The following is a 24,780-nucleotide window of genomic DNA, read 5'->3' as shown; positions in this document are numbered from 1 at the left end:
CTGAAGCTCAGCATCAAAAAAACGAAGATCACGGCCACTGGTCCCATCAACTCCTGGCAAATAGAAGGGGAAGAAATGGAGGCAATGAGAGTTTTTACTTTCTTGGGCTCCATGATCATTGCAGATGGTGATAGCAGTCACGAAATTAAAAGACGCCTGCTTCTTGGGAGAAAAGCAATGAAAAACCTAGACAGCATCTTAAAAAGCAGAGACATCACCTTGCCAACAAAGGTCCGTATAGTTAAAGCTATGGTCTTCCCAGTAGTGATGTATGGAAGTGAGAGCTGGACCATAAAGAAGGCTGATCGCCGAAGAATTGATGCTTTTGAATTCTGGTGCTGGAGGAGACTCTTGAGAGTCCCATGGACTGCAAGAAGATCAAACCTCTCCATTCTGAAGGAAATCAGCCCTGAGTGCTCACTGGAAGGACAGATCCTGAAGCTGAGACTCCAATACTTTGGCCACCTCATGAGAAGAGAAGACTCCCTGGAAAAGACCCTGATGTTGGGAAAGATGGAGGGCACAAGAAGAAGGGGATGACAGAGGACAAGATGGTGGGACAGTGTTCTCGAAGCTACTAGCATGAGTTTGACCAAACTGCGGGAGGCAGTGGAAGACAGGAGTGCCTGGCGTGCTCTGGTCCATGGGTCACGAAGAGTCGGACACGACTAAACGACTAAACAACAACAACAAAGGGATGGAGACGTCCTGTTGTCATAGGGGTGCCGTATCCCAAAATAAATGAAGGGCAAGGGAACAGGAACATTGCCTCGGTGGGTGAAACTAAGGCGGCGACCACAGCATACAGTTATAAAGCACCCGGCTTCTCCCCCCAAAAAATCATAGAATTGTTGAGTTGGGAGGGACCCCATGGGTCATCTGGTCCCACCCGCTGCAAGGCAGCAATCTCAGGAATCCTGGGAATTATAGTTCTGCGAGAGAACTGTCGTTGGCCAGCAGAGAAGACAGTGGAGGAGAAGAAAGGCGCAAAAGGGTCACAGCTGCAGCACACATTTAAAGCTCCCCCCCAAAAAAAAACCCCAATCCTGGGAATTGTAGTTTCTTAAGGGCGCTGGGAATTGTAGTTCTGGGATGGGTGAGCTACAGTTCCCAGGACTAAGGGAAGACTACATGCTTTGAAACATGTGGTGTGGGTGTGCTCTGCGGGTCCACAGCACCAGGAATTCTTGCTCCCAAGACAACACCTGGAATTCAGAGATAGACTGCCTCCCAACATGGAGGTTCAACGCGTAGCCAAGCTGTCAGCCTTAAAAGCAGCGAGACCGCTGTGGGCAGACGCCATCTCCCTTTGTTTTTAAACGCTTCCCAAAGGAGGACAGCCACACCTCAGATTTAAAGCCCTCTTATGCCACTTTAGGGACACGGGTGGCGCTGTGGGTTAAACCACAGAGCCTAGGACTTGCCGATCAGAAGGTTGGCGGTTCGAATCCCCGCGACAGGGTGAGCTCCCGTTGCTCGGTCCCTGCTCCTGTCCACCTAGCAGTTCGAAAGCATGTCAAAGTGCAAGTAGATTAATAGGTACCGCTCCAGCGGGAAGGTAAACGGTGTTTCTGTGCACTGCTCTGGTTTGCCAGAAGTGGCTTAGTCATGCTGGCCACATGACCCGGAAGCTGCACGCCGGCTCCCTCGGCCAATAAAGCGAGATGAGCGTCGCAACCCCAGAGTCGGCCACGACTGGACCTCATGGTCAGGAGTCCCTTTACGCCACTTTAGCCGTCATGAAGAATCCTGGGAACTGCAGTTTCAGGGTGCTGGGAATTGTAGCTCTGCAAGGTCATCACATACGGATCCTAGGATTCTCCACGACGGTTTAATGCAGGGTAAGAATGCTTTAAATGGATGGTAGGGACGCGGCCCTCCTAAATGATATCTGGAGAAGCAGGATTCGAATTCGCTTCCCGCATGTTCAAGGCTCAAACAGATGTGAAGTGGGCACACAGCAACTACAGCTCTCTGGCTCTTCCTCCTCAGTCCTCTAGCCAATCATGTCTGTTGGGAGATCAGAGCTCTGCACATGCTCCACAGCCTGCTGGGCACCCCCTAAATAAGCCTGCCTCATTCAAGCGTATGGGGAAGGACGCTGCTGAGGGCAAAATAACAGACCAGGACAGTTTGTAAACCTCTTCCTGCCCCTTGCTATTTCCCCAAAGCCTAGCCCTCCAAAATTCTGCACATGCTCAAAAGCACCATCTTCTGTGTTGCCGCTTTGCTTGCTTCAAAGCAAGGATCAGCGATGAAAAACAGAGGACTGGCTTTTGCCCGGGTGAACCTGCCCTGGCGTTAAGATGAGCTCCTAAAGCCCTCCTTCCTGCCCCGTCTCCGCTGGAGATATGATTGACAGGTCTGACGACAGGGCCTTTTTGGTGGCGGCTCACATTTGCCTTGCCTCCCTGAAACAGAAATTGCAGAGATGGACCACGCAGAGAATGAACTAAGGAAGTTTAGTTGTCTGCAGGGCTTTAGACGAGCCCAGAATGTGGCAGCGGAGACAGGATCCAGCTTCCCAAGAACCTCAGCCTCAATTCAAGCCAACAAGAAGCAGGTTTCTAGTCCTCATGGAAAGCTGATAGACATTGCAAAAGCCGGGAAGGCGGTTGAGCAAGTTTTAGTTGTAGCAGGAGGTGACTTCTGCTCTCCCCATGACAACTACAATCAGAATGAATGAGCGAGAAAAAGGGAAGTTAACATGCAAAATAGAAAAGATTATGCAAATTGACTTTCAATCTGCATAACCCAGAGTTCAGATTGCCTAAGGGCGGAACTTTGATAATATTGATTCGAGATGGATTTTTTTTTAAGCCCAGTGTTAGGGAATGAAGTTTACGGAATAGTTTGGAGCAAAAAGACCAGAATGGACATGAAGAACGTAGAAGAGCTTGCAGGGCCCAAGCAAATCTCCACTCCCTCTAGTTTCTAGAAACTGGTGCGGGGAGTTCCACAGTTTATCAGCTGCAAATCTGCAGTTTGGGATGGCAGAGGGGTCTGTGTGACTCGGAGAAGGAGGCTTGCCTGTTTCTTAATACCCGGCTTGACTTAACTCTCCCTGGCAAGGATGTTTCCTAGTTTCCTAAAGGATGTGGACGAGGGACGCTCCCATCCTGGAGACATCCCAAAGATTATCGCTCGGCCTCTCGGAACCAGGGACACTTCCCTTTCCTGCTCAGAGGGGAGAGAGGCAGCCAGCGTCTTGGCTGCTGTTTCCGCTCCTTTGCTGAAACATAAAATACTTGTATATATAGCACGAGGGGCCCTGGACCGGCTGGGAGAGGAGGGGGGAAAGTCCAGGCAATGCAGTGGCCGGCGGTGGCGCGATCACCCATCTCTCAGCCACAGATGTGGTACGTGGCCTTTGGAGAAACCGCTATTCTCGGTATGAGTCTCACGCCCCCTTCACTTCGGGAACGCCTGACCCTATCTTGCAAGACCGTTGCAAAGATTATTGAGATCGTTTATGCAAAGCGCGACTCAAAAAGAGCTATGTAAATATTAGGGCTGCGACGAAAAGGAACTGCGACAGAATGTTGCAGTGCTGAGTTACTGCAGGATTCCAGCGACTCCATTGCTTGCTCCCTTCCTCTCAGTTTGAGGTGTTGTCCCCCCTTTTGGGTGCTTCCCCCCGCAAGATAAAGATTGCTCAAACCCCAGGGGTTCCCCCAAATTTGCAGGTGTCAGCCTGGTACGAATGGAACGGTGGTGCTCTTTCGGCCTAGGAAACTAGTGGTACTTACCCCCTGAAGATTAGAAATTTGTATTTTACATTTATTTATGTAATGGGTTCGCCAGGATTCCCCACACAGCTCAGAAATAACTTCCGCCTCATCCGGCCTTGAGAACATGCAAAACAAGAGTGCCTCTGAGCATGCATTAAGGTCCCTCTCACCTACCTCAGAGAGTCCTATCTCTGCCTGTCTGAATTTTGAAAGAGGGCCTGTCAGGCGCGGCCTTAAGCCCCAGCACCTCTCATTTTAAAAACTGGGCTAGATTCTGGCCACATGCATTTAAAGCACTGCGACGCCAGTTTGAACAGTTTGCCCCAAAGGATCCTGGGAAGTGTAGTTTGTTAAAGGACCTGAAATGGGTCAAGAGTTTGCAGAGCTACAATTCGCAGAGCGGTCTATCAATAATTCCCTCTGCTCAGGTAACTCTGAAGACTGCAGCTCTGTAAATATGGGTGATCTAACAACTCTCAGCACCCTTAAACTACAACTCCCAGGATTCTTTGGGGGAAGCCAGGGCTGTTTAAAGTGGTATATCAGGGTGCTTTAAATGTACGGACCACCTCTCCTGGTATGTCCCACAGAGGACCTTACAGTCTCCAAACAAAAACATCTTGGAGGTCCCGGGCCACAGGGAGGTTAGGCTGGCCTCAACCAGAGCCAGGGCTTTTTCGGCCGTGGCCCCGATCTGGTGGAACGCTCTGTCACAAGAGACCAGGGCCCTGCGGGACTTGACATCTTTCCGCAGGGCCTGCAAGACAGAGCTGGTCCACCAGGCCTTTGGCCAAGGCGCAGTCTGACCCCCTTCTTCTGTAATCCTCATAGAACTCTAGCCCAATGGTTGCCATTAATTTGATTTTGAATTGATTTTAGAATGAAGTGTTACTTTATTGTTGTTAGCCGCTCTGAGCCCGGCTTCGGCTGGGGAGGGCGGGATATAAATAAAAATTTATTATTATATTATTATTATTATTTTACTCGGCCTGCCCTTGCCAAACAGCTGATCGACAGACATTAGTACACAAGGCAGGGGGAAACTGTGTACTATGCCACCTGCGGGGCCACAGGCTTGTTTTCTCCTGCTCTGGAGGGTAGGACTCGAACCCATGGCTTCACGTTACAAGAAAGGAGATTCCGACTCAACATCAGGAAGAACTTTCTGACAGTAAGAGCTGTTTTGACAGTGGAAAAGTCTCCCTCGGGAAGGTTGTGGACTTCCTTGGAAGTTTCTAAGCAGAGGTTGGACGGCCATCTGTCATGGCTGCTTTAGCCCAGATTCCTGCATCGCAGGACCCCTCAGGGTCCCTTGCAACTCTACGGTTCTATGATTCTAATGCCAACAGTTGTTCCCGAAAGACCTTTGCGGGGACAGATAAAGTGTGTCTGTGCACAAGGCCTCCAACGTCGTACACATACAAACAGCAGTGTTTACCTACAGATAAACACACAGCTGGATATGAACCGTACACAAACAGCCTCCAATATACACAAAGGGCTGGGCAGGCCCACGACACACACAATAAAACGCACACACAAATCACCACACCACAGTTGCCGTGTGAGTAATGAAATCACAGCACCCAGACTGAGGCCCTTCAGATGCGAGGCTCCCTTTTTATTCATCTTACGCAGCACATCTGCCTTTGCAGAGTAAATGCACTTTTTAAAAAAGAAACACCTCCCGAAGGTCACTGCCCCAAGGAGCCTGCAATTTATTTTGCTGCTAAAGAATACGAAAGAGAGGGAAGACACGAAGCATGACCGGAAGGGTCACAATTGAATCGCATAAAGCGCATGGCTTACCCCAGGGAACCCTGGAAAGTGTAGTTTGTTGGAACTGCAGAGCTATGGTTCCCAGGATTCTTGTGGAGGCCATGCAGTTTCAGTGTGTCTCTGGTGGTGGGTTGGGAAGGGCAGCAAAAAATGGTGCCCCCCCCATACAAGCTCCACCTTGGAACTTTATAGCTTCTGCCCGCCCCAGTGCCCTGCAGCCAGGCTGGCACTTTGCCAGCTGGACCAAGGCACACCAATGGCTTCTAAGGCTGTGCTCTGAATGGAAATGAAAGGGAGCAGTGGCTACCGGTCAACCGGCCACTCCCTGGCCACTGGCACTCGGCTGAGCTGGCCAGAGCTCGAAGCCAGGCAGGAACGCTCACAGACCGAGAGAGGAGGGCTGCCCCATAAGTGGCAAGGCTCCCCCCTAGTCTTCAGAAGGCGCAAAAAGAAATCTCATGAGTCTTCATCCAGTCTCACGAGACTTTGCCACAGGTTTGGTGGTGATGATGTTCTCTGACACCTGTATGGATGGATTTACAGTGGTACCTCGGGTTAAGAACTTAATTCGTTCCGGAGGTCCGTTCTTAACCTGAAACTGTTCTTAACCTGAGGTACCACTTTAGCTAATGGGGCCTCCCGCTGTGATTTCTTTTCTCATCCTGAAGCCAAGTTCTTAAGCCGAGGTACCATTTCTGGGTTAGCGGAGCCTGTAACACCGAAGCGTCTGTAACCCGAGGTACCACTGTATTAATTTTTTTCAAAGTGGAGGCAGCTCCCACCCAGCAAACTGGCTTCGACTAGCACCAGGAGAATCTGCAGCGAGGGAGGGACTGCAAACAGATGCCATGACATGTACCACGCTTCCCTTTTGATGCCAAAGTACCACGTAATTCTTACCATGCTTCAGTGCTCACCGCCCGGAGAGGAATAAAAGGTCCCCACATCCTGCTCATGGCCCTTTCTACCAGCACAAAACTTCAGGAATGGAAGGCATTTGTGGCAGAAAACTGCAGTAGCTAACCTGGCGTTCTTTCAGGTTTTTTCAATATTTGTTACACTATAATAAGCAAAGCAGCCCATTATCTTGCATACATGACCCAACAAGGGAGCACGTGGATAACGCGTTATCCAAAATATTGCCTTAGACCATTGCAATAGAATCATAGAAATGCTGAGTTGGAAGGGACCACGAGGGTCATCTAGTCTAACCCCCTGAATTGCAGGAATCTCTCGCCCAACATGGGGCTAGAACCCACAACCCTGAACTCAAGCCTGCTCTACCGACTGAGCTGCGCACAGCCTTTGACCAAATACAAAACGTAAAGCAACCCAAAGCATCCACACAGCCGCGATAGGCTCGCCTTTCCAGTTAATCCGGAGTTATTAACCCGGAGTAAAGATAAAACAACAACAAAGACACGAGTTACGCATTCACGATCCCAGCCCCCCAGGCTTTTGAGACTTCCCCCGACGGAGGTCTCTTGCTCTCCCCCGACCACAGCCCCATGGCGAACCCCCCTGCCGCCCAACCCGCCCCCCCCCCCGCCTTGCGCACCTTCTGATCCACGATGGAGCACGCCAGTTGCTTGACGTGGGCGAGATCGGAAGATGCGGGTAGCAGGACGAACTCGCGGGTCAGCCCGATCTGGATCTGGAAGGAGACGCCGTGGCAAGGCGAGGCGCCGGCCAGGGCGCACGACGGAGCCGGCGCCGGCTCGGGGGCTGTTGCTGCTCCCGCTGCCGGGGACATTGGGGCTGGAGAGCAGGACGAGGAGCGGCCGGGAGGAGAGGCCATCGTGGTGGTGGTGGCGTCGGGGCGGCGGTCGCCGGAGTCTCCCCGCCACCTCCCACCCCGCAAAACGGGGAGGGTCTCACATGGATGGAGGCTGGAGCGCCCGCTTGCCTGCCCGACGGTGCGCCTTCGTGCGCTTTGCGCGCGCGTCTCCAAAGGCCACCGGCGAAACCGTGCGCTCCTGATGCGCCAACAAACTTTTCTCTGCCTCTCTCGCTTTTCTTTCCTCTCGCCTTTCCCCCCCCCTCCACCCCGAGAAGGAAGTGCCTTGAGTGACAAGGCAGGGCGCCAATGGCGGGCGGCGGCGATGAAGTCACGACACCCCGCCCCGCCGCTCCGGAGTGGATCCGGAACGGCTGGAGAGGCACCGGAGAGCGCGCCGAGAGGAAGGAGACGAGATGCGGCGCTGGCAAGCGAAACGGGGGCTCAGCGCGCACGGCGGGGCAGGGAGGGGGGGGGTGTCCGGAAAAACCAGCCTTGGGCGCATGGGAGAAAGAGTGCCTCTGAGCGCGTGCAGAGTGCATGTCGGCCGTCTCTTAGTCAACTCATTCGGGGGGAAAAGATTTGGTTTGCAGGTTAGTTTGAACCCCTGGCTCGCCTCTCTTTAAAAGGCGACTAGCTGCTGCCTTTATTTTGTCCGCCGTTTAAGAAGTTGGAGAGAAAAGATGACGGTCTCTGCCCCGCAGGTGTTGCAGATCCTTCCAGTTTGCATTGCAGTGCGCTGGTGGGGAATCGGGGCTGGAGGCAGACCCTCTTTGCTCGTAGTTGGTTTCCAGGAAGATCCGGGCTCCTCTCTCCAGGATTCGGGAAAGGCTGAGCCGAGTCTCTGCCCCGTAGCCATTACAAACCTCTCCAGCTGTGGCTAAGGGCGTGGAAGCCTCTTCCTGTCTTTCGACACCGTGCCAGCAGGTGTCAAACCTAATTGGGAGACGACGACAGCGGGGATGAGGAAAATCCCAAAATTCCCTCGCTGCTGGAGACGACTCCCTGTTTTCTCCGCCGGCTGCGCTCATTCGGTCAGCACGTCGTGCAAGAGCGCTCCCTGCTGGCAATCCCCGGCCTCCAGCCTCTCCTGTTTCGGTTCTTTATGCCAAAACCCAACCCGCGTGGGAAGGCGGGGATTTAAAATAAAACCAAGGGAACCTCTGAGCCTGGACAAAGTGCTCACATTTCACCTGAGTTAACCTCACCTGGTACCCACCCAGCAAGGAATTTCCAGGTAGATTTTCACTACGCCAATCTGCATAATGACAGGGCCTCAGAAGAAGGTAGAGGCTGCCTTAGAGAAAGAAGTTACAGATAGGTAGCCGTGTTGGTCTGCCATAGTCAAAACAAAATAAAAAAATTCCTTCCAGTAGCACCTTAAAGACCAACTAAGTTAGTTCTAGGTATGAGCTTTCGTGTGCATGTATCTGAAGAAGTGTGCATGCACACGAAAGCTCATACCTAGAACTAACTTGGTTGGTCTTCAAGGTGCTACTGGAAGGAATTTTTTTATTTTGTTTAGAGAAAGAAGTCGCAGAGGTCTAGAAGCTTGCAGTTTGCAGGGGGGAAAGTATTATTATTATTATTATTATTATTATTATTATTATTATTATTACCTGACAGTACCAAACTATCGAAGGCTTTTCACCAAAGCCAGACTAAACGTCTTTCCTTCTGCAGTGTTGGATGGCAGGTTGAGAGGAGTTCCCTACCAGGACAGACTTTGCTCGTGTGCTCAAGACATCGATTCCGTAAAACATATTTTGTTGCATTGTGCGAAATACGAGCAAGCCAGGGCTGAACTGATATTACCCTTGCTGGTACATTTCCCAGGAAAATCAGAGGCTCACTGTGTCAGGTTCCTATTGGAAGACCGGACAAACGCTAGAACATTAGCAGTGGCAAAGTTTTTATCGGCAAGAACCAATGATCCCTATATTCTGAACAAAATGCTTGTTTAACCTGGAGGTAGACTGTCTGAATTGTGTATTGCTTTGTAATGATTTGTTGGGTCTCTGGACCATAATAAAGATTGTTGTATTATTATTATTATTTTAATGTACAGTGCTGCCACCAAGTTAACCAGAGGTACTTTTGCAGCCAAGATTCATTCTCTCTCTCTCTCTCTCTCTCTCTTTTTTTCTCTCTTCGATGCACTCATTCTGCACCCGGATAGAGAGCCTCTGATCATATGGTGCTCAGGTTTAATCCCTGCCATCTGCAGGTATTAAGAGAGACCCCCTGCCCAAAACCCTCGCCCAAAACCCTCGAGAGCTGCAATACTGAGAAAGATGGTCCACTAATAATAATAATAATAATAATAATAATAATAATAATAATAATAATAATTTATTATTTATACCCCGCCCATCTGGCTGAGTTTCCCCAGCAACTCTGGACAGCTTCCAACAAAACACTAAAATACAATAACCTATTAAACATTAAAAGCTTCCCTAAACAGGGCTGCCTTCAGATGTCTTCTAAAAGTCTCGTACAGTGGTGCCTCGCAAGACGAAATTAATCACTTCGTCTTGCGGTTTTTTCGTCTTGCGAAGCACAGCTATTAGCGGCTGTTAGCGGCTTAGCGGCTATTAACGGCTTAGCGGCTTTAAGAAAAAGGAAACAAACTCGCAAGAACTCGCAAGACGTTTCATTTTGCGAAGCAAGCCCATAGGGAAATTCGTCTTGCGGAACGACTCAAAAAACGGAAAACTCTTTCGTCTTGCACGTTTTTCGTCTTGCGAGGCATTCGTCTTGCGAGGTACCACTGTAGTTGTTTTTCTCTTTGACATCTAGTGGGAGGGTGTTCCACAGGGCGGGTGCCACTACCGAGAAGGCCCTCTGCCTGGTTCCCTGTAACTTGGCTTCTTGTAGTGAGGGACCACCAGAAGGCCCTCGGCGCTGGACCTCAGTGTCCGGGCAGAACGATGGAGGTGGAGATGCACCTTCAGGTATACTGGACCGAGGTTGTTTGGGGTTTTAAAGGTCAGCACCAACACTTTGAATTGTGCTCAGAAATGTACTGGGAGCCAGTCTAGGTCTTTCAAGACTGGTGTTATGTGGTCCCGGCGGCCACTCCCAGTCACCAGTATAGCTGCCGCATTCTGGATTAGTTGCAGTTTCCGGGTCACCTTCAAAGGTAGCCCCACATAGAGCGCATTGCAGTAGTCCAAGCAGGAGATAACTACAGCATGCACCACTCTGAGGAGACAGTCTGTGGGCAGGTAGGGTCTCATCTTTCTGTGTTCCTGTGTTCCTAAGTGCTTGGCGATGTAATGGCAAAGGGAGCTCAGGGGTTAGAGCGTGCAGTGCTGATCACGCCAAGGTTGCAGGTTCGATCCCTGTATGGGGCAGCTGCATATTCCTCTTTTCTGTCTCCACTTTATAAGCTTCTAGGCATCCAGTAAAACTGAATCTTGGAAGATTCAGGACAGATGAAAGGAAGTTCTTATTCATGCAACTTGTAGTTAAACGATGGAACTCACCGCCACAGGAGGCAGGGAGGGCTCCCCCAACCTTGATGGCTTCAAAAGAGGATTAGTCAAATTCATGGAGAGCTGTAAAGCTCTCAAATGCTGCTAATGCTGCCTCCATGGCTGGATGGATGCAGCAGTACTTCTGAATCTTAGTTGCTGGAAGCTATAGGAAGTCCTGAGTGCTCCCTGGAAGGACAGATCCTGAGGCTGAGGCTCCAACACTTTGGCCACCTCATGAGAAGAGAAGACTCCCTGGAAAAGACCCTGATTTTGGGAAAGATGGAGGGCACAAGGAGAAGGGGACGACAGAGGACGAGATGGTTGGACAGTGTTCTCGAAGCTACCAGCATGAGTTTGACCAAACTGCGGGAGGCAGTGGAAGACAGGAGGGCCTGGCGTGCTCTGGGCCAGGGGGTCACGAAGAGTCGGACAGGACTAAACAACAACAACATAGGAAGGGAGAGGGTTCTCACAGGCATCTGTTGGCTGCTGTGAGAACAGGATCCTGATGGGCCATTGGTGTGACCCAGCAGGACTTGAATTACGTATGTTGATATCCAGTGTCCTTGGCCCAGAAAATCCTGCTGGCCCCTTAGAGCTTAGAAGCAAGCCTTGATAGTTAAGAGCAGGGGTCAGCAAACTTTTTGCAGCAGTCCACTGTCCCTCAGACCTTGTGGGGGGCCGGACTATATTTATTTGGGTGGTGAACGAATTCCTATGCCCCACAAACAACCCAGAGGTGCATTTTAAATAAAAGGACACATTCTACTCATGTAAAAACATGCTGATTCCTGGACTGTCTGCGGGCCGGATTTTGAAGGTGATTGGGCCGGATTCGGCCCCTGGACCTTATTTTGCCTACTCGTGGCTAAGAGTTTGTTCCCCCCACTCTGAAAGTCCACCCAAGTTTATAATTGGCATGTGCAAATTTGCGGGGGGAGGGGGCTGTGTCCCAAATACCTAGCAGCAATGCCCACCTCTTGATCTGGCAGCGGGTCATTTATAATAATAATAATAATAATAATAATTTATTATTTGTACCCCGCCCATCTGGCTGGGTATCCCCAGCCACTCTGGGCGGCTTCCATAGAAACCAAAAATACAGTAAAATATCACAGATTAAAAACTTCCCTGAACAGGGCTGCCTTAAGATGTCTTTTGAATGTCAGGTAGTTATTTATCGCTTTGACCTCTGATGGGAGGGCATTCCACAGGGCGGGCACCACTACCGAGAAGGCCCTCTGCCTGGTTCCCTGTAACTTTGCTTCTCGCAATGAGGGAACCACCAGAAGGCCCTCGGCGCTGAACCTCAGCGTCCGGGCAGAACGATGGGGGTGGAGATGCTCCTTCAGGTATACTGGGCCGAGGCCGTTTAGGGCTTCAAAGGTCAACACCAGCACTTTGAATTGTACACGTAGCAATGCCCATTTATGCCAAGAAAGGCTTCCTGTTTTCCAACACACTCTTCCTTTTGCGGCGAGACGCAGTGGAGAGTTCTCGGGTTTGAGGAAGTCTTGGCGGCCCACTTCCTTGCAGTAGAGATGCTGCAGGAGAAAGGGTTTCCCTGTAATAAACGAAAATTTGCCCTTATGGGGGACACAAGAGCCCTTATAGAGTCCTTTGCAGGTTCTCCATCGGTCGGAGAAAAGAACAGAGGCCAAGCAGAGAATATTGAGAAGCAAAGCATCTCGTAAGCCTGATCTTTATTGAACTGTTGCAACAGGGTGCTCCCCTCACCCGCAGGAAAGGAGGAGGACCCAGAACCCAGGTGGGTCCGCCCTTATATAGGCATTTTAAATTGCCCGCCCTAGAGTCCAAGACCACCCCCAGAAACATCATGCATGCATTACAGAAGGGGTGTAGTCCAAGACCACCCCCCGGACACATCATACCTACATAAAAGAAAAGGCGGTCTACAACAGAGTGCGCTGTTTACCTCCTGACTGGCAGGTTACCTGTTAATGCTTGCTTGATTGGATACCCTGGGGAGCCTGGCCAGTCTTTTGTAGTGACAAATACTTAGTTCCGAGCCAGGTCACAGGCTCACCCTATTCATACACAGACATATCCTTAAGACAGGATTTGTGAAGGAAAAGACAATGAGAAGGCTTTTCCATTTTCCTTTGACTTTGCAGAGAAAACATTTGGTCAGTTTGGGAGTCAAAATGGTTTCAGGGCTGTTTGCCTGTGCTGCTTCAGACATGTGGTTTATATATTTATGTATGTGTTTGCTTGGTACATTTATGAACATTTATTATATATTATATATTTATTATATATTATATTTATTATATATATAAGACCTTACATTTTTTATTTCACCCTAATGGTGACCTCTTTTACTCTCTCGCTTCTTGGCTTTTTCTTCCTCCTTCTCCTCCCCTCTCCTTTTCCATAAAAACTGGCAGAGTTATTCAGGAGGCTGGTGTGGTGTAGGGGCTAGGAGCCTGCTGTGATGTGGAAAGCCTGGAATTCCCTTCAGGCAGGCCTCTTCCTCTCCCAGATCTGCAAATTGGGGATAATGACACTCGCACAGTACAGCCCAGGCTTGTGGCTGCCACATCGAGAAACTCGGAAGCATGAAGGGCTTTATCCAACGTTAGTCATGCTTACAGTAGACCGAACGAAACCCCTGCAGCTAAGCTAGTCTTGCCTGTTCGTTTTGATGAATCCACTTCGTGTATGAGTAACGCGGGGCACAATCCTAATTACCATATTTTTTGCTCACTTTTTCCCTCCTAAAAAGTAAGGGGAAATGTGTGTGCGTCTTATGGAGCGAATGCAGGCTGCGCAGCTATCCCAGAAGCCAGAACAGCAAGAGGGATTGCTGCTTTCACTGCACATCGATCCCTCTTGCTGTTCTGGCTTCTGAGGTTCAGAATATTTTGTTTCTTGCTTTCCTCCTCCAAAAACTAGGTGCGTCTTGTGGTCTGGTGCGTCTTATAGAGCGAAAAATACAGTATTTCCCCCACTGCTTTAAGGAGGGGCTGCGGAAGCAGAGTACACATTCTGCAAGCAGGAGACTCTTGGTTTCAGTCCCTTGGCGGCTCTAGCTGAAAAGGATCGCAGCGGAGGGGCTCCCTTGCCAGAATAATAATAATAATTATTATTTTTATTATTTATACCCCGCCCATCTGGCTGGGTTTCCCCAGCCACTCTGGGCGGCTTCCAACAAAATATTAAAATACGGTAATACATCAAACATTAAAAGCTTCCCTAAAGAGGGCTGCCTTCAGATGTCTTCTAAAAGTCTGGTAGTTGTTGTTCTCTTTGACATCTGACGGGAGGGTGTTCCACAGGGCAGGTGCCACCACCGAGAAGGCCCTCTGCCTGGTTCCCTGTAGCTTGGCTTCTCACAGTGAGGGAACCACCAAAAGGCCCTCTGTGCTGGACCTCAGTGTCCGGGCAGAATGATGGGGGGGGGGGGAGACACTCCTTCAGCAAGCCACTTTCGTGGATTTTATATTCCTGATGGGGCTTACCTCCCATCTGAAGCACACTAAAGGATTGCAACCTCCATTTTTTTCCAAATACAGTGGTGCCCCACAAGACGAATGCCTCGCAAGACGAAAAACTTGCTAGACGAAAGAGTTTTCCGTTTTTTGAGTCGTTCCGCAAGATGAATTTCCCTATGGGCTTGCTTCGCAAGACGAAACGTCTTGCGAGTTCTTGCGAGTTTTTTTCCTTTTTATAAAAGCCGCTAAGCCGCTAATACCCGCTAATACCCGCTAAGCCGCTAATAGGGTTGCTTCGCAAGACAAAAAAAACCGCAAGACGAAGAGACTCACGGAACGGATTAATTTCGTCTTGCGAGGCACCACTGTAAGTCTACAAGGAACTCACCCTCAAAAGCGTTGAGTGCGCCAGATGTCCCCGTGGATCTCAGTTATTCACCTGCGGGGGAAAGACAACGATCCACACCCAACTCTCTTCCACTTCTTTGCCTAGCTGCCTGGTGGGCAACGCTTGCCACCCACCCAGTGGCGACCGGGCTAGCGGCTGTTTACAAGCCTGAATTAATTTGGTGGCGGACATTTAAGCAATTGAAAATTACCTAACACAGTGGTACCTCAGGTTATATACGCTTCAGGTTACAGACTCTGCTAACCCAGAAATAGTACTTCAGGTTAAGAACTTTGCTTCAGGATGAGAACAGAAATCGTGCGGCGGCAGCAGGAGGCCCCATTAGCTAAAGTGGTGCTTCAGGTTAAGAACGGACCTCCGGAACGAATTAAGTACTTAACCCGAGGTACCACTGTAAGTTGACAACCCTTGTTAGTTAAATAATTGTTTTGCTGCTTTTCCGGTGTGTCTGTGTGGATTTCAATGCCGTCTCCAGGGTTTTAGACTGCTTGGCTTCAGAGAAAGAGGTATTTTTATACGCAACGGCTGCAGCTCGGACTTTGGTGGCAAAGGGGTGGAAGGAAGAAGTCCCGATAATAACGGATTGGCAGAACAAGCTACAAGAATTTGCTGAAATGGCACAGTTGACAAATAGCCTGTGAGGCAATTCAAAACAAAAATGTATGGAAAAGTGGGATAGATAGAAGATATATGTTCAAAAAGACAGTAAAGGTTCGCTATGCTAGCATTCGATTGACGTTGGAGAGAGACTGAATTGAGAAATAAGGGACTTCTGGGTTGGCGCCATCGCCGAATGGCGGACTCCCTCCGAGCTCCGGAGGGAGCCTGCTCGGCAGGGGCTGGGTTCTACTGCGTCGGCGTCGCGGGGACCCTCAAAAACCATGGGCGCTGAAACCCATGGGCATGGTGACTCGGCGGGCACCGTTTGCACCCCCCGACCCGCGAAGGAGCCTTTTTAAAGGCTGCGGAGCGGGTGCCGGGGGGGGGGTGTGGTGCTATGAGTCCTCCGCTTCCCCTACTGAGCGAAGCCGCATGCCATTTGGCGGAGAGCGCTGACTTCTTCCATTGAAAATTTGGATTAAAAAGAACAACCCGTGAGTAATTGGAAACTGGACTTAAAAAGGGAAAAAAAATTAAATTCGGAGCGAGCGGGGGAGGTGCAAAAAGGAAGTCAGTCTCCCCCCTGTCGTAGAGGATTTAAAGCAAAGGATTTAACAACTAAGATCGAGTGCTACCTGATTTTGATAAAGTCACTAATTTCACGATGGAAAATTATAAGACTGGGCTGGAGGAGAAAAGTAGAACGTGAGCTAAAATGCAACCCCCCCCCCCCGGGAACCGGGAGCGATCCACGAGAGCGCCGGGAGAGGAGAAACAGAGGCTTTGACAGCTGTCAAAGGAGCTGTCAAAGCTGAAGAATAAAAAGAGAACTTTGTTATGAGGACTTTGCCGGTTACATTTGTTACAAATTAGATATAAATTGTTTAAAACAAGGAATAACAAGTTATTTTGACTGTTGGGTGCGATCTGGAAGGAAACTGAGTTACTATAATCCCTCTAGAGGGGCTGTGGGACACTACAAGTATTGCTGGTATGGAATTTGAATTGGACTTTTTATCTCCTGGGAAACTGCAGAAATGGAACACTATTTTGTCTACAGAGGTCTCTACACTAAAGGAAACAATACATTTATCTGTTGAAGAATGGAAGGGACTTGACGTAAAGTTTTGTTCCTGAATAACAAAGCCTCTGTAGGGGACTTAGAAGCTTTTGGAATTGGAACATTTTTGCAGGAGAGCAGGAAAAGAAACTAGAGGAAAGTGAGGAGAGAGAATAATAAGAACAACATGAACAACAAGAATTGGACAAAGCTGGAAGTGGGAACATTTGGGACATCCAGATTTGAAAGGTCTAAAGAAACAAAATTGGAGTTTTTACTCTTAAATACAGAGATCTGGATGGAAAAAATGGACCTTTTTGAGATAGAGCTTTTCCAAGATTGGACGCTTGAAACTAAAGATGATCAAAAAGACGGCAAAGACTATTAAAAAGACGGCAAAGTGGACTTGTGAAGGATTTCGGCCTAGATGTGGGAGCTCCAGGATGACAACAGGCATTGATGGACATTGGGGAACGCAACCGGGAAAGGGGGGAGGGAAATTTGGAATCCAAAGGGTGTTAAATTATATTTTATTCTTTGTTCTATTTTCTTTTATTTTAATCTGTTCTGCATATTAAAGAGGGGAACTCGTGGAAGGGAGCGGGGTCGATTTTAGGGGATGGAAAAACATTCTTAACATTGGGTTAACTATAATAAGTTTAAAATTTGGGGTAAGAACTTGCTGAATCTATTTCAAGGAATTGGAATACAAGAGGGGGTGGGGTGGGGAAGTCCTGGCAAGATGCTAATGAAAAGAAGGTTATAAAATGGATGTTTTATTTCTTTTTTTTCTGTTATATTTGAAAATGTTCAAAAAATATTATTTTAAAAAAAGAGAAATAAGACCAAGGGTACATATTAATACAGGAATGTATTAGATAAAATGTAAGGAAATATACAATAATAAGAGCACATTCATTTGTAAAAAAGGAATATACAATGGAAAAGACAGAAAGTCCAAAGTGTTGGTACATATATGATTTTGGAGTAGTAGTAGCTTTTTGTCCTTGTTTTTTTTCTTTTAGTATATAAACTTTGTATACATGTTGAAAATTATAGTATAATAAGCCTTGTGATGTAATATGATAATGTTTACCGATGTAACATAAGAACTTTAATAAATAAATAAAACTCAAAATGAGAGAGAGATCGAGATTACTATGGTGTTATCTTAGAAAATAGCGTGGCTGCAACTGTGCTAAAGGAACCCTGCGCTTTTGGATTTGGCACCAACCTACTACTGAGCTCGCTGCTGTGTATTTGCACTCATCTAGTTTACTTTCTTGGGCTCCATGATCACCGCAGATGGTGACAGTAGCCACGAAATTAAAAGACGCCTGCTTCTTGGGAGAAAAGCAATGAAAAACCTAGACAGCATCTTAAAAAGCAGAGACATCACCTTGCCAACAAAGGTCCGTATAGTTAAAGCTATGGTTTTCCCAGTAGTGATGTATGGAAGTGAGAGCTGGACCATAAAGAAGGCTGATTGCCAAAGAATTGATGCTTTTGAATTATGGTGCTGGAGGAGACTCTTGAGAGTCCCATGGACTGCAAGAAGATCAAACCTCTCCATTCTGAAGGAAATCAGCCCTGAGTGCTCACTGGAAGGACAGATCGTGAAGCTGAGGCTCCAATACTTTGGCCACCTCATGAGAAGAGAAGACTCCCTGGAAAAGACCCTGATGTTGGGAAAGATGGAGGGCACAAGGAAAAGGGGACGACAGAGGACGAGATGGTTGGACAGTGTTCTCGAAGCTACCAGCATGAGTTTGACCAAACTGCGGGAGGCAGTGGAAGACAGGAGTGCCTGGCGTGCTCTGGTCCACGAGGTCACGAAGAGTCGGACACGACTAAACGACTAAACAACAACAACAGTAACAGCTCTCCAGGGTTTCAGGCATGGAAGTCTTTCTTCCAGCTGTGCTGGAGCGATGAGCGGGTCTGAACATGGAACCTCTGGCATGCAAACCAGGTGTTCCAGCACTCCAGCCCTCTCTGAGCTGCACTCCTCTCCCCTACCTCGGCTGGCAAAAATGCAGAATGCAGGTGGAGTCGCAAGAAGCATATCCTCTCACGGCTCCCCTAGGAGGGGCCGATTCGCTCCCGCCTTCCCGTCGCTTGCGCCTTGCAGAAACATCCTGTTGGAAGGGAAGGCACTCCAGGATAAGCCAGCCACAACTTCCCCCTTGGTGTTGACCATGGGGAGGCAAAGTAAGGCCCGGGGGCCGGATCCAGCCCAATCGCCATCTAAATCTGGCCTGTGGATGGTCTGGGAATCAGCGTGTTTTTACATGAGTAGAATGTGTCCTTTTATTTTAAATGCATCTCTGGGTTATTTTTGGCGCCTGCCTGGTGTTTTTACATGAATAGAATGTCTCCTTTTTATTTAAAATGCACCTCTCGGTTATTTGGGGGGGCATAGGAATTCGTTCTTTTCCCCCCTCCAGAATATAGTCCGGCCCCCCCACAAGGACTGAGGGACAGTGGACCGGCCCCCTACTGAAAAAGTTTGCTGACCCTTGGTGTAGATGCACAAGCACATAGAGAGCCCAGGAGTCGCAGTCCTCAGGGATCATTAAATGCTTATTCTGAAAGGATGCACTAAGTTGAGAGGACCAAGGTGCGCATTGCCTTAGCATCTTTTTGCAAATAAGCAACCAGGTTACTTTACTCTTCCCAGGTAGAACCCCTCTGAACCTGAAGGTTCCATAAAGCTATTTGTTGTCGTTGTTTAGTCGTTAAGTTGTGACTGACTCTTCGTGACCCCCTGAACCAGAGCACGCCAGGCCCTCCTGTCTTCCACTGCCTCCCGCAGTTTGGTCAAACTCATGCTGGTAGCTTCGAGCACACTGTCCAACCATCTCGTCCTCTGTCGTCTCCTTCTCCTTGTGCCCTCCATCTTTCCCAACATCAGGGTCTTTTCCAGGGAGTCTTCTCTTCTCATGAGGTGGCCAAAGTACTGGAGCCTCAGCTTCAGGATTTGTCCTTCCAGTGAGCACTCAGGGCTGATTTCCTTCAGAATGGAGAGGTTTGATCTTCTTGCAGTCCATGGGACTCTCAAGAGTCTCCTCCAGCACCAGAATTCAAAAGCATCCATTCTTCGGCGATCAGCCTTCTTTATGGTCCAGCTCTCACTTCCATACATCACTACTGGGAAAACCCCTTCGTGGATCACTGCCTTGCCATGCCGAAGGGGCTTGAATCTCAGAGAAGCTATGAACTATGCCGTGCAGGGCCACCCAAGAGGTACAGATCATAGTGGAGAGTTTTGACCAAACGTGATCCACCTGGAGCAGGAACCGGCAAGCCACTCCAGTATCCCTGCCAAGAAAACTCCATGGACAAAGACAACAGGCATAAAGCTGTTGTCTGTTATTAACTTCTATTTACACCCTGCCTTTCAGCGAAAGCGTCCTCATAAGTGACGTACAAAACCAGCTAGGATCCCTGAGGACGTGGGGCTTCCAGCCCCAGCCAACTCTGAGCTACAAAGATGTCTGCAAACATGACGCAAAGGCTGGCAGCATCAACCCTGCCATGTGAAAATCCCTTGCAGTGCCCGGAGACAGACTGTCAGGTTGCGCATCCATAGCAGCCACTAGAGGAGGAATGACCTCTGGGAGGAGCACACAGAGAAGAAATGCCATTGTGCATCTGCAGAAGCACAACCGGACGCCTTCCTCTGCCCCCCGCTGCAACGAAACATGTCTTTCCTCTCAGAAACAACCCAGACATTATAATTAAAGAAGCGGACAAAGGTGGAGCGGTCGTCATCATGAACAAAACTGACTACATTCAGGAGGCTCACAGACAACTTTCCAATACCGCCTTTTACATAAAATTGGACTCAGACCCCACACAAGAATACAAAAAAGAACTGAACAAGATTGTTAAGGAGCTACCCCCACACATCCAAGAACAGATCCTCACAAACACACCAACAGAACCTCGACCAGGAACTTTCTATCTTCTACCTAAAATACACAAACCAGGAAATCCAGGACGCCCCATCATTTCAGGTATTGGCACTATTACAGTGGGTGTCTCCGGTTATATGGACTCTGTTCTGAAACCATATGCCATCAGTGCTCCCAGCTATGTACGTGACACCACAGATTTTCTGAGGAAAATACAATCTTTAAATAATCTTCCCAACAATACTATACTAGCTACTATGGATGTGGAATCTCTGTATACCAATATCCCACACAACGATGGTTTACAAGCTATAAGGAATACCATTTCAGATAAAACCACAGCGGACTTTGCTACCAAACTCTGCCAATTTGTCCTTACCCACAACAACTTCAAATTCGGTGATGACCTGTTCCTTCAGATCAGCGGCACAGCAATGGGCACCCGCATGGCCCCACAGTATGCCAACATCTTCATGGCGGATTTAGAACAACGTTTCCTAAACTCCTACCCACTCAAACCTCTCTTGTACCTGCGATACATTGATGATATTTTTATCATCTGGACACATGGTCAACAGACCCTGGACACCTTCCACCAGAAATTCAATGATTTTCACCCCACCATCAACCTAACAATGAATCAATCTATGCAAGAAATACATTTTTTGGACACTACTATAAAAATACAGGATGGGCGCATAGACACCACCTTATACCGTAAACCAACTGACCGACAAACATATCTACATGCCTCTAGCTACCATCCCAAACATACCAAACAGTCCATTGTATATAGCCAGGCACTACGTTACAGCCGCATCTGCTCCAATTCTACAGACAGAGACTCTCACCTAAGAGATCTACAACAAACCTTTTTAGAACTAAAATACCCAGCAGATGAAGTTAGACAACAGATCAACAGAGCCAGACTGATACCCAGAGAGAACTTGCTGCAAGACAGACCCAAAAAAGAAAATAACAGAACACCTCTAGTCATCACATACAGCTCCCAAGTTAAAACAGTACAACGCATCATCAGAGATCTACAACCTCTCCTGGACAATGACAGTTCTCTTTCTCAAGCTCTGGGAGGAAGACCTTTCATTGCCTCCAGACAGCCCCCCAATCTTAAACAACTCCTAACCCACAATAATACTATAACCAGACTTAACACGGACACTGGCACCAGAGCCTGCAATAAACCCAGATGCCAACTTTGCTGCCACATACACCCGGACAACACCATTACTGGCCCCAACAACATCACACATACCATCTCGGGACTATTTAATTGCTCATCGTCTAACATTGTGTATGCCATAAAATGCCAACAGTGTCCTTCAGCTCTCTATATTGGACAAACAGGCCAGACCTTACGCCAAAGAATAAATGGACATAAATCCGACATCAGGAACCACAAGACAGAAAAACCAGTAGGAGAACACTTCAATCTCCCAGGACATTCTATACAAGATCTCAAAGTAGCTGTTCTATTACAAAGGAATTTCAGAAATAGACTGGAAAGAGAAGCTGCTGAATTGCAACTTATCACCAAACTTAAAACTATGGAGAGACCTGGTTTGAATAAAGACATTGGATTCTTATCTCATTATACATGACAAAGCCATTTTTCACCTTCTCACCCCTTGCTTTTTCCTGTTAGACCTATTGCAGTCGTTAAGAGTCGTCAACAGGCTCATCGCAGCTATCTGCCAATCACCCATTCCCACCACCCTTCTGAGTAATACCCTTCCCCACCTTCTCACTATATAGAAAGGTCCGGTGACTTCTGTTTCAGTGTATCTGAAGAAGTGTGCATGCACACGAAAGCTCATACCTAGAACTAACTCAGTTGGTCTTTAAGGTGCTACTGGAAGGAATTTTTTTATTATGTCTTTCCTGCATCAGTCTCTGCCTCCTCCCTCCTGAGACAGACGGATGCCAGCAGAGGCTCAGTGGTGAGGTCCTGGTATGCCCCACAGAGGAACTTACGGTCTTCAAATAAAAACATCTTGAAGGTCCCAGGCCACAGAGAGGTTAGGCTGGCCTCAACCAGAGCCAGGGCCTTTTCAGCCCTGGCCCCGATCTGGTGGAACGCTCTGCCACAAGAGACCAGGGCCCTGCGGGACTTGACATCTTTCCGCAGGGCCTGCAAGACAGAGCTGTTCCACCTGGCCTTTGGTCAGGGCGCAGCCTGACTCCCTCCTTTGGCAATCTTTACAAAACTTTAGTTTATGGTTGCCATCAATTTTGATTTTAATTAATTTTTATAATGTTTTTATAATGTTGTACTACTTTAGTGTTGTTAGCCGCCCTGAGCCCGGTTTCGGCTGGGGAGGGCGGGATATAAATAAAATTTATTATTATTATTATTATTATTATTATTATTAATAATAATAATAATAATAATATTATATTACCCGCCATTGCTCATTCATGTATCCTGGCCCTGAGAACTGGGGTGTTGGGGCTGAAGGCTAGTGTACCCCCACCTCAAATGCAGTCTCAAAATGCCTACAGTCACTCACTTAGTCAAACTAACTTGCTTCTCTGCTTGATGGATGTTGGGCCTTCTGGAGAGTTGATGAATGGGTTAGCAACCCAGAAGGCAATTTGTACCAGCGCTGTAGAAGTGATTAATAACATACCCATGCCTGTGTTAATCAGGGCTGTCAAAAGCTTTTAATTAACTGCCTGGCTTTTGTCTGATTAATGAATGAAATTAAAGTACATTTACCTAACTGAAAGGTTCAGCAGAGGGCCCTTTCTTGAGGTTTGGAGGCAGCACAGAGTCTCGTCGGCGTGCAAAACATAGCTGACCCAGAATCGACGTAAGGAATGAGCTACTGTTGAAAGGCAGTGCCTCTCTAAAAAATTCCCATCTAATTAGGGAATGTGGAATAGTTCCGATTATGCTCACACGCCAGAGTCACAATGGCGCCCAACCTCTTTTGTGACAGAAGTTCAAGGCCCATCAGTATTTCTGAAAATCCAGGATTTGAAGATATACCAAGGTGGATTCCTAGGGAGCGCTATGGCCATAAGGCTGCAACTACTTCCCTGGGAGTAAGCCCCATGGAATGACGCTCAATTTGTTTTCGCGGTTCTCTGCACGGCAGCCCATAATATTATGTACATTTCTTATCCGGCTTTCAGCATAAAGAGTGGGCTACAGCAATGTGAAAATACAAGATTATTGTTAAAACAATTTGCAATGGGTCCTTAAAAAAAAAAAATCTATGTCAGGGTTCGGGTTGTGTCTTCAGCAACAGAAGAAAGCTATACAAAGCTAAGCCTCTCCCCATGTGAACTGACCCAGACTGTGCAATGGTCATCTGTGACCTTTCTACATGTGTCCCCTCCTTGGGAGGTCCAGAGAGTGGCAACATGAGAACAGGGCCTTTTCAGTGGTGGCTTCCCACATGTGGAATGCTCCCCACAGGGAGGCTCAGCTGGAACCATTGTTACTTATGATAGAAGCAAAGAGTTGGAAAGGAACACAAGGGTTATCTAGTGCCGTGCAGGGACCTCAACTGTGCCTGACAGATGGCCATCCCATCTCTGCTTAGAAACCTCAAAAGGAGAGTCCACAACCTCCCAAGTACACTCCACTGTCAAACAGCTCTTCTTATCAGAAAGTTCCTGATGTTTAGTCCTTTCTTGTCACTTGAAGCCATTGGTTCGAGTCCTACCCTCCAGAGCAGATGAAAACCATCTTGCTCCATCTTCCATGTGACAGCCCTTGAGATATTTGATTGGGGCTATCCTATCTCCCCTCAGTCTCCTCCTTTCCAGGCTAAGCATACCCAGCTCCCTCAACCGTTCCTCAAAAGGCTTGGTTTCCAGAGCCCTGATCATCTTGGTTGCCCTCCTCTGCCCACCTTCCAGCTTGTCAATATCCTTCTTAAATTGTGGTGCCCAGAACTGGACATAGTATTCCAGGTGTGGTCTGACCAAGGCAGAAAAGAGCAGTAACCAGGTAATCGGAACGCAGGTAGCACATAAAGTGGTACCTTGGGTTAAGAACTTAATTCGTTATGGAGGTCCGTTCTTAACCTGAAACTGTTCTTAACCTGAGGTACCACTTTAGCTAATGGAGCCTCCCGCTGCCGCCGCTGTGCAATTTCTGTTCTCATCCTGAAGCAAAGTTCTTAACCCGAGGTACTATTTCTGGGTTAGCGGAGTCTGTAACCTGAAGCGTCTGTAACCTGAGGTACCACTGTATAAACCGCTGAGCCTATTGGACTTGCTCCCATTGCTTTGTCCCAGTTCCTGCCAACATAGCAGTTCAAAAGCATGCCAGCACAAGTAGATAAATAGGTACCAGTGCAGCAGGGAGGAAAATGGCACTCCTGCTTCCATCACGGTCCTGTGTGTGCCAGCAGAGGTTTAGTCCTGCTGGCCGCATGACCCTGAAATTTGTCTGCGGACAAACACTGGCTCCCTCGGCCTCAAAGCAGGGACGAACGCTGCACCCCATAGTCTACCTTAACCATCCAGGGGTCCTTTACCTTACCTTACCTTGAGTGGTAACTATTAATGTTCAAAATAAACTACCAACACCTTCTGCTGT

General features: G+C 48.2%; 2 protein-coding genes across 2 annotated transcripts in view; both read right to left on the bottom strand.

Moving 5' to 3' along the window:
• Positions 1-7,533, bottom strand: part of PRKD2 (protein kinase D2) — a 57,193-nt gene extending 49,660 nt beyond the window's left edge. The window contains exon 1 of the mRNA XM_081868817.1: positions 7,069-7,533. Coding sequence (XP_081724943.1) covers positions 7,069-7,308 — 240 coding nt within the window. The 5' untranslated portion in view covers positions 7,309-7,533. The remainder of the gene's footprint in view (positions 1-7,068) is intronic.
• STRN4 (striatin 4) overlaps positions 1-24,780 on the bottom strand; it is a gene marked incomplete at its 5' end in the record, with an annotated part of 127,693 nt that overhangs the window by 62,707 nt on the left and 40,206 nt on the right. The window lies entirely within an intron of this gene.

Source organism: Podarcis erhardii (genome assembly GCF_964252035.2).
Source record: "Podarcis erhardii genome assembly, chromosome: 7".
NCBI lineage: Eukaryota > Metazoa > Chordata > Lepidosauria > Squamata > Lacertidae > Podarcis > Podarcis erhardii.
Note: the sequence above shows the minus strand (reverse complement) of the source record. Positions and strands in the feature narration are given on the sequence as shown.